The sequence below is a fragment of the Teleopsis dalmanni genome, chromosome 1 (genome assembly GCF_002237135.1).
Source record: "Teleopsis dalmanni isolate 2A chromosome 1, ASM223713v2, whole genome shotgun sequence".
NCBI lineage: Eukaryota > Metazoa > Arthropoda > Insecta > Diptera > Diopsidae > Teleopsis > Teleopsis dalmanni.
The window spans coordinates 10,107,741-10,118,182 of NC_051846.1; the positions used below are offsets into that span (position 1 = coordinate 10,107,741).

A 10,442-nucleotide genomic window follows, 5' to 3' on the forward strand; every position below is an offset into this window, starting at 1 on the left:
CCTCTGTGTGTGAATGTACACGCACTCGCACCATCTGTGGGCAAAAGGAACATTTTTCAATGAGCAGCTAACTTCAGTAACTGGCGACTGGCTTCCTTCTTCTTCCTATTTTGCACGTTTTAGTAACACAACGTTTTTATCATTTTGTAAACATTTGTTATATTTATTTAAAATAAAGTATGTGGTAAAAACCCACACATACATAAACTTTGGTATACATAAAAATAGTAATATGTATATCAAATATGTTATTATAACTTTTTTTTACATATTTTTATAAAAAAAAACTATTATTTAGTTTTATTTCATACTTCTATGAAATAATTTATAAATATGTATATCAAAACACTAATGCAAGATTTGTTTAATCTCAAGTAACCAAAAACGAAAATAAATAAAAGTATAGAAACTTTATGATATATAAAAAACAAATTTTATTCAATTAGCTTATTTTATCTATTTTAAAGATAATTTGTATTATATTTTTAACAAATATTTTATATTATTTTCATATTGTACAAATTCCATAACAATTTTCATGCACATTTCAAAATTTGACAGTCACTAGACAGTTGCAATGATATTGGTTTATGCTTTGTTTTATGAAACACAGCTCAACGACGTGTCAAATCTAGATGACATTTGTCAAAATAGTGCATTCCGTGGTTGAAATTTAATAAGTATTAGTTTAAATAATAACTAAAATAATATATTATTAAAATAATTATGGCAGCATCATTACCTGTGCACACGAATTGGCATCCGAACAAAAAGCATAGCGACGTTGAACGGTAAATAAATTAACAGTAATTATAACAACAACAAATTCAAGAACTTTCATTTTCAGCTGGATATGCATATACCCAGCCTATATAAATAGCAAAAAAACCAGACAAGAAGGTCGACGTTTATCAAAGGAGAATTGTGTTGAGAATCCAACGTATGTTGAAATACGTGATGTGCTATCTGTAACTAATTTACGTGTTGGTGTTGAAAATAAACAATATTCAAGAGAAAAGAGCAGGGTACATCATATATACTAAACATTATTATTAAGAATTAATGATTACTCCAATATATTCCATTTAGGAAGTTCAATTTCGCGGTCGCATACGTGTTCAAATGCGCAACGATGATGGAAGTTTGTGCAACCCCGAATTCGAATCACGCGAAGCTATAATGCGTTATGTTACTGACAAGATACCACAATTGAAGTCGCGTCAAAATAAAACTGCCGATAGTTTTCATCAACCACAGGCACAGCAGACTGGAGGCGGTGGTGGTGGTGGTGGCAAGAAAGGCAAAAATAAGAAACGTTGATTTTATTGAAAATTTTATTTTGTTAAATGGATTTTGTTATAATTGCTTTTTATACTTCGATGTGCTGAAAATGTAAAATTTTGAATAAAAATTGAATTATGTAAAGGAGAATATGGAAGTCAGTACATTGGTCAATACTTTGGCAGTCAATACAGATAAATAGCAATAATTAGAAATACTTAAATCTATAAAGGACAGGAGACACAATATATAAATATAAAATAGTTGAAGCAAATGTCTAATAAGAAGCATATTATTCCCTTCTCTATAAATTGATTATGATATGTTACAAGATTTGAAATACAATTATTCAAAAATAATAGGACATCTACTGTAGTTGAATTCCAATCACTATGAAAGGGTTATCAAATTCCACAAAATTGTGTTTATATCCTCAAAGATATTCATCATTTCAAATATAGTGAAGTCACTAAGATTGTATTTTGTCTAATTAAGAGGTACATATATTATTTCAAAATACGATAAAATTATGAAAAAATTTATGTATAATAGAAAGACATACACTTTCGATTTGTTTAAAGAAAGCTTTGAATTGTGTTAAGAGTAACTTGGAAGATAATGTATCCAAAACATTATATCTGCCATCTAGTAACTACGTATCATTACTTGTGAGTTCTCCAAATTACTTCAAATTGTATAATCAATCATAAAGTTTATTATTTATAGTTATAACTTCCTTCTCCGCAAGTATACGTCTAGCACCATCGATTTCTAAATTAGTCATTCTTGTGATATGGTAACTGAAAACAATTCCTATAAAAGTGAATGAATAACTCCCAAGTATATGCAGAAGTGTTTAAGACCAATTTTACTGTCATATTTTAAAAGTGACTTAAGTATGAATGTTGTGTGCAACACTGCTGACTTGACTTAAGCTAGTATTATGCTAAAATTTTCCTTTGTAAAACCAGATCTTATTCATTTATGTTCTTCAATAACCAGTTGTCCAACGTTTTAACGTTTCCGGCAGTTAAAGCCCATGTTATTACCAACGCTTGTAGTAATAAATGTGAAAACGTAGATGTTACTTAACTACTGCTTCATAAAAATCAAACCATATTAAGAGTTTCCAAGAGTTATTCTTAAGATGCTACAAGTACAACACAAACCACATTGAAAATGGACAGTAGAAATCGAGAGTGTCACATAAAATATTATGAAGAAGGAAAACGATTATAGTTCTGTTTTTATATAGTAAGAAACATTAATATGTTTCATATATAATTTTATAGAAACACTAGTGTTTCTGACTAGTGACTGTCAGTGTCTGGCTAACACTCCGATAAATACTTTTATAAACTTAGTTAAGCATTTGCACGTCCCTCTATGCAAATTTTCAACCTTTGCAACAAATTCGTAATGAGAACGTGTAAATCTTTATTGTTTACAAAAGCACCTACAACACACATAATAATTTTCAAGAGCACCAACCACTGCCAGATAGCAGGCAAAGTTGCTGGTTCAGCACTTTCTGAAGAATTTTGCTGACTTTATTATATTCACAAAAAGATCTAAGCTTACTACGGTTTTAAACCACAAAAAACAAGTAAAAGAATAACTGTCATATAAAAATTCATTACTGAAAATTATTTAACAACCAGCAGTTTTTTCTATATAAAAATCAACCCACTAACCGCAAAGCCAGTAATCAGATTAAAGCTCATGAAACGATCAAGTCAATCTATCTGAGAAATATATTTGAGATGTCTTTATCATCGCCCAACACTGCACCAATGACCAGCTTACGTTTTTGGATATTAACAGTAGGACTGCTTGCGTTATGGACTGTTGTCATCACAAGTGCAGAGTCACAGCCGCAGACTGCAAAATCAGCCATGGCAATAGTCGATAAGGAAAAAGAACAGAAGAATACACGCAATTGCAAAGCACTCTGCGGACATTGTGGGTGTATTGGCTTCTACTGTGGCGAGGAATGTATCTGCGAGTGCAACAAAGAGAATTCCGATACCGAATGTTTAGTAACGATGCAGAAGAATGCGCGCAAGTTGAATATACCATTTGAGCTGCTGATACAAGGACCTACAGCAAATAAGTTTGTACGTACCGCCTTACAGTACGAACAGAATGCAGAAAGCAAAGCCAAAAATCGTGACAGTATACGCAATAAACGTTCCACCGTTGTTATTTACAAGCCTACATTTCAGAACAGCTTAGACGACAACAGCGCACAGAAGTCAATAGTCAAGAAGAAGTTGAAGAATATGCGAGAAAAACGCAGTGTAGGTAGACTAGATTGGTTTCAGGATTTTGCAAACACTTTGGTAAGACCTGCGCCTATTGGTATACATAAGAAAACAGCAGAACCGGAACCGAGCGAAGATCAAACAATGCTAAAACGTTCAACAGAAAAGTTAGACTCCTCCTGGTTTGCAGAAAATACAAAAAATTTATTGAAACCAGCGCCGCTTTTTAAAAATCGAAACAGTGATGATGATGATGAATCTTTTGAGAGTCCTGGTGAGAAGATACCCAAAATGCTGCAGGATACGTTGCGGTCAATACATGAAACAGCACGCAGCGAACAATTTGCTGAAGCTGTGCGTTCTAGAATCAAAGAAGGGGTTGACATATTTCAGGATCAGTTACAGCGAAATAATTTGAATATTTTACCAAACAATTTGGGTGAGAATATTGTCGATACTATCTCGAATGTGCGTTCGAATATCTTTCGTAATGTCATTGATGGACAAACCAAACCAACTATTCCAACACCTACCGAGCCACCGGTAAAGTACATCATACCTTGGTTCCGTCCTATGCGTTTTCTGCATCGTGTACAACAGGCCATCAAATAAGATTTAAGTAATTTATATTAGATACGAGTATTTAAACATTCATACAGTAGCATTTTAAGTTAATTTAGTTCATGTTTTGTGGGGTATGCATTGATATATTTTCTATATATGTATATTTGTAAACTATACTTTAGATAGTGGATAGGTAGAATTGTATTTTTTGTTGCACACTTCTATTTCTCTTTAAATTTAAATAAAATAATGCAATACTAAAACATATTTTTCTCCAGATTTTTTTATACCACTAACAGTCTATTAAATAAAGCATAGAAGAAGACATCAAAGACCAGACTTCATAGATGGACTGAATATGTTTTTAATCAATATGATAAGACAAATCACTTAACGATGTATTGTTTTGTTAAAACATTTGTTAAGTAGTTAAAATTAGCATAAAGCATTTGTTAAGATCAATCGATATCAGAAGATATAGACGATCTTATAAACCATATAGATTTTAAATCTTCATGCTAATTTTAAATAATTTAGACGTGCCGATTAATGACGTTTATCTGCCTTTATTGTATATAAGTTTTGTGATGATATTTGGTAACCAACAAAGAAGACGTCGAAGATCATACAAGCCGTATAGATTTTCGATCAGTATATAAAGACAACCCGATTCGATAATGTTTGGAATTATCATTATTATACATAAACTTTGTCAAAATATTTATAAAGCAGAGAAGAAGATAACGAGACTGTATAAACCACACTGATTTTTTATCTACATTACGAGATGAAACGTTTTAGTTATAGTCGACACTCTAGATGTCTGTACTTCACTCTTTAACTAATCGAAACTTGATTATAAATAAAATTAATGGAGCCTATCATGTAAAATAGGATAGATTAAACTGCTTGCTAAAAAGATGCCATGCATAGACCAACAAGTCGGTACCAATACCGATACGAAATATGGCTGATTCTATTATTTAACATCCATAAAAATAATTATCTGAAAGTACGTTGTGTTTATAATAATTTTCTTTGTACTTATATTAAAAATTTTAATTTTAATACATAACTGACAAAATTAAGTTAGTAAATACTAATATATGTATGAAGGGTAATACAGATTCGGTATAGCCAAAACAAAATTTTTTTGTTTATTTTTATTTAATCTCAATGTTAAAACTTTACTAAGAATGTGATTAAACATATAAATTATATATGAAGGTTAATATGTTTATACTAAATTATTCTATATATTGAATTAAGTTGGTAGCTTCAAAATATCACGTTCGTGGTTTAGATATTGTGCAGAATTTCAATAAAGACAACAAATATTGGGATATATGTTTTTGTATTTCAGTGGCCTTTCTTATGAAAAAGATAAGACGAATCAAATATAACAAGTTTTTCGTTTTTTGGGTCGTAGGAACCGATAACTCTAACCCTGAAATGAGGCTATGACATTTGTACTCTAAAATTTTTACAAACTTTTGTGAATGAAGTAAAAAATTTATTTTATGATTCGTAAATGGGTCTACATGTGGATCAAACAGATATACCAAATAGGAGCGGAAATACCAATAATGAGAACACCGCTAGAGACTATATTTAAACGTTAAGCTATTTGTAAAACTCAGGATTTTATTTACGTACTTTAGAAAGCTTTCATACTCCTGTAGAATTACTCCTAAATTCCACCAGTTGTAAGAAAACTGTCTACTCGTACGTGTTTTAATATCCTAAGTAACTCATATCAGCAATTATATAAAGAATCGAGATACGATTTCCAAATAAAAGCTTCGTCAGTGCTGCTAATAGGTTGTTTTAAGATTAGGTTATGCTAGTACATCAAAAAGGCCACGCGTAGATCATTAAGGTCCATTGCGATGCCAGATCAGAGTCTTAATTTTTTTTTAGCCCTGACAGGTCCCAAGTTTTTTTGGTCGAGCCCTCAAGAGAACCAATCAGGTTGTCTTAAAAAGTACGCAACAAATATTATAGGCGCCTGACAGAACAATAATCAATTCCTCGGATTATCTTAATATATAGCCTCTTTTTCTTTTGATAGAGCAGATCAAACCAAAACATGTTACTGAAAGATGACATTGGGCTTTTAGAACCATCAAGTTTTGAGGAAGAATATACTAATATTTTCCCAGGTACTGACAAGGACTTGAATTATGTTAAATCTAATAGTTCATATATTTTAAAATTAGATGAAGAAATTAATAAAACTTAATAAGAGTTAATTACGATTACAGAAAATAGGTTAAATTATTAACCATTTTGAGTTATTATTCCCATACCAACAATCAAATATAATATAAAAAGGAATATAGTTTTTAACTTCTAAATATGCTTAATCGCAAATGCAAATTAAATGATAATAAAATAAAAGCATATATTCACATAATCAACGGTCTGTATAAGAAAATTTTAGTATTCTTTCATAAATTTATTTAGCTGAAATATAGCATAAATTTGTTTAGGGTTATATATAATTTATGTTCAACAAATATGCTAAGGGTACATATTAAATGCATTCTTCGAATTTGTGTCAAATAAATTGTCAACCTGCCTATTCTGCTACAACAAAAATACTCAATTTTACATAAACTTTAGACACATACAAATTAATTTTCTTATACTTCCGTGACTATGCAAAGATAACACACAAATCACTAACACTTTGATGTCCCCCCCACATCTCACTTTTATTCTACTTAAGTTAAAATTTGAATGTATTAATAATTGGGCCGAAATCCCGGCGGTACTGCAATACCGGGCCAACCCGCGGCAGAGGTGGAGCAAGCTCCTAAACACTCCGCCTGTTTCCAAAAATCAGTTTAACATTTGTTGTCCTCCGATGGAGGATCTATCAGATGTTAAGCTGATAAGAACAGATACTACACTTTGATCTTAGCCATAAGGCCGAGAAGCGATAACTATTCACTCAAATTTACAACATGTCATTCAAAAATATTTCATACCCGCTGAGAATTATAAATATAAATTGTGTCAAAAATAATATCTATCATATAGAACACAAACATCTGTAGTAAAACAACCACCGCAATTCCTCATATGTGTGTTGTTATGTATGTTGTGTGCTCTTTAAATTTATTTCACAGTACAAACGGGAATGTTTGATGAGGTATGCATGCTTATAATCAGAAAATATTTTCATTGTTTATAATATTATGGTTGTTGTTGTTGTTTGTGGTTGGTTCTGACATTTAATCAAATGTATAAATAAATTAATTAGTAACATTTAGTTTTCATATATAAAAATTAGTAGTGATAATTGTTATGTTTAATATCACAATTTATTTATTATTTAATAGTATTAAAGTTTTAATTTAATTGATTTTTTTGATAATTTGATGAAACTCAATTTATTATTAATAGTATAAATATTTATATATTTATATAATTACATATGTGTACATATGTATATATTAGAATAATTATAATTAAATTCTCTTATAATATTAATAACATAAATATTGGTAGTTTTGCAATATTTGATAATAAATTCATATAGTTTTGCATACAAATGAGAGAGGTTTATTTATTTAATACATATTAATATTCTATTAACTATTAATATATTATTATGCATATTTCTTTTACTATACATTTTGAACAACTTGTATTTTATATATTAACATGCACATACATATGTTTATATAAATTGTTTAATAATTTATTTAATATTTGCTCATGCTTTATATTAATTCATGCCATGAGTTCTGTCAAAATTGTATGATTGCCATCTTCCGGTATATTTGAAAAAAGACTGATTCTGTTTATTATATTAATAACCTAAATTAATGCTACAAGCTTCAATAATAAAAAGCACTTTTATTTTACATTTTATATATCTCTATGTGTTTATTTATACATATCATATCTGTACAAAAATATCCACGATATGTATGTGTGCTCTAATAATATATATATGTAATAATATATGTAATAATATATATATATAATATAATATATGCTGTTAGAGTATTTTTATAACGCGTTATAAGCCAACAATTATCAATTAATTTCTACGAGTATTAACTAATTATATATCAGTCATATTTACAAAATCTAAATTAATATACATACATATTTAAAAAAATGATGAAATACATTTAATTTCAAATTAAAAAAAAATTTACTACATAAATTTTAGATATTTATGTACACATATAATATACACATTATTAAAATATCTGCAAAAATAACTATAAACTGTACACTCTAGCAAGTTTAATGAATTTCAAGTGTTATTTAAATTATTATTTTAGTGCCATGGCAACTCTGAACTTATTACTTCTTTTTTCATGCGCTATCTGAAAGATGCGGTATATGAGTTCAAACATTTATGTGTTTTAATAGACGTGTATGTGTATTCAAAGCTTTGAATAGCACTGCACTGCTGCTATTTCATGTTTTTCAGACAACTGGTCAAATTGAAAAATATCAAAAATTTCATTCTTGGGTCAAATGGTTGTAACAATGTCTACTAACGAGTTACATTGGCATATGTAAATATTCAATTCACACATGAAGTATATCCCACAACGTCTTTGGCGAAGGGTGTTGTCTCCAAATACTTTAATAGAGTCTACACTGTTTTACTTTCTTAATTGCAGTATATAATAGTACTATGTAGATTACATATATTGATATTATTGACAATAACAATGTAAAATGTATTTGTATTGGATTATGCTATTATTTTCTTAAAAACAAAACATTGCATTCATTAATAATAAAATTTTAATACGAATACTAAAAAAATGTATACACTGTCAAGCTTTCATAACTTAAACTTCTATAACTCGGAACTTAATAGAGTGCAACAGATTTTAGAAAGCAAATCACAATAACAAAAAAATTCTTTAACTTGAAGTCTTTATAAATCGAACCTTTTCTTTGCGAAATGGTACTTCGAATTATGGAAGATTGACTGTATGTATGTATAATGTATGATTTAAAATGTAAGTAATATATAAATACATATTTGACAACACATACATATGGATGTATGAAAGTGTGTATATTAGATCGATTAATTTAAAAATATATATTTCCTTTATCTGCACAATAAAGCTATTTGCTGTATACATATATGTATGTATGTTAATGTTACACTTCAGAGACAATATACTCGTATGTGAAATAGTTCGCAATTCTTAAATAATTTAGTTTTAGTATTGTAAAAATACGATAAACCTAATCACAGCACCGGAAAAAATAACAACACAAAACACATAATCCACCCCTCCCTCGTTGGTTCTCAAAGACAAACAATTATTGCTTAAGGCTTTTGCACTTAAACTGTTTTTATATGACAGTTGACAAATTTACTGCATATCTAAGTTGGTACGTAGTACTTACTATGTGCTGAATACATCATATTTTATACACATTATTGATCATAATTCGTAAAAAACATTTCAAATTTTTTTCGTGTTTTACTCTATTTTTAAAATATTTTCCATATAATACATTTAACAATAGTATTCATTATTAGTAAATAATTATTATTAATAAATAATCATTCCATGTACAAATAAGTATATGTTATGTTAAATGCTACAGTAATGTCGTTATTGCTAAAAGTAGGGTACACGTATTATGTTGTTTGTACGATGTGGTGGTTGAAGATAGCATATATAGTGAGACACAAATATAATTCTCATCGACTTGTTAATTGGGTTTGTTTAAAATTCACGTGAAAAGTGTTTGTAGTTACTCTGGCTTCTCTTCAGTTGTCGAATAAATCTTTCGCCTTTTACTAAAGATTTCCGTGGAGAGGAGCAATTTAATGAGTCTAAAATGAATTTTTTGTTGCGCCTAACCGAAAGGTTGGGCCAAAATGAATACATTCACTGAGTAGTAAATAAGTAATTAGTAAGCGCTCTATCTATCACTCGTAAGAGGGGAGTTGTTGCTGTTGAGTCGGTAGTGGGAACAAGATAATATCTTTTCTTAATGAAAACTTCATTGGTGGGAACATAATGGGTGCTTATATGCAGTTTTGCTGTCGTGATATAGGGAGAAATTGTTGAACAAATAATGCTTGGATTTTTGCAGATAGAGGAAATGTATTCGAAATGTAGTGGTGGTTTTTACGCTGTCTCTGCCAATATAGAACATATTGATAAATCAAGAGTTAGATTCGATTTGTACCTGTTCAAGCATACGATATGGAGGTTTCTGTATTTTAATTTCGTTTTATATAGCAGGTTTAATCACATCTTCCTATAATTGTTCTTCTCCTAGTTTTAGATAGGAAATAATGTGCTATTTTATAAAAAAAATATTTAA

The 10,442-nt window shown here is 29.4% G+C and overlaps 2 protein-coding genes and 2 non-coding genes across 4 annotated transcripts; 3 read left to right on the plus strand and 1 right to left on the minus strand.

Moving 5' to 3' along the window:
* Positions 1 to 550: 550 nt before the first annotated feature.
* Positions 551 to 1,403, plus strand: LOC119668635 (signal recognition particle 19 kDa protein-like). The gene is made up of 3 exons (XM_038078211.1): positions 551 to 791; positions 848 to 1,025; positions 1,090 to 1,403. The coding sequence occupies exons 1-3, from the start codon at positions 727 to 729 to the stop codon at positions 1,318 to 1,320; spliced, it is 474 nt and encodes a 157-aa protein (XP_037934139.1). The 5' UTR covers positions 551 to 726; the 3' UTR covers positions 1,321 to 1,403.
* A 1,381-nt stretch (positions 1,404 to 2,784) lies between these two features.
* On the plus strand, positions 2,785 to 4,320 carry LOC119668893. Its single transcript, XM_038078570.1, has one exon. It carries the CDS (start codon positions 3,045 to 3,047, stop codon positions 4,155 to 4,157), a length of 1,113 nt encoding a protein of 370 aa, XP_037934498.1. The 5' UTR covers positions 2,785 to 3,044; the 3' UTR covers positions 4,158 to 4,320.
* A 2,538-nt stretch (positions 4,321 to 6,858) lies between these two features.
* Positions 6,859 to 7,055, minus strand: LOC119673643. The gene has a single exon (XR_005252157.1). It is a non-coding gene; the product is annotated as a U2 spliceosomal RNA (small nuclear RNA).
* Positions 7,056 to 9,863: 2,808 nt separating this feature from the next.
* On the plus strand, positions 9,864 to 9,984 carry LOC119673575. The gene has a single exon (XR_005252093.1). It is a non-coding gene; the product is annotated as a U5 spliceosomal RNA (small nuclear RNA).
* The last annotated feature ends 458 nt before the right edge of the window (positions 9,985 to 10,442 follow it).

What these genes read in the sequence shown, in the direction of transcription:
- LOC119668635 (XM_038078211.1), top strand. Translation starts at nt 727, where the DNA reads ATGGCAGCATCATTACCTGTGCACACGAATTGGCATCCGAACAAAAAG. An exon ending in AAGCATAGCGACGTTGAACG is followed by an intron (nt 792 to 847) that starts GTAAATAAATTA and finishes TTTCATTTTCAG; the next exon opens with CTGGATATGCATATACCCAG. An exon ending in ATTCAAGAGAAAAGAGCAGG is followed by an intron (nt 1,026 to 1,089) that starts GTACATCATATA and finishes TATTCCATTTAG; the next exon opens with GAAGTTCAATTTCGCGGTCG.
- LOC119668893 (XM_038078570.1), top strand. Translation starts at nt 3,045, where the DNA reads ATGTCTTTATCATCGCCCAACACTGCACCAATGACCAGCTTACGTTTT.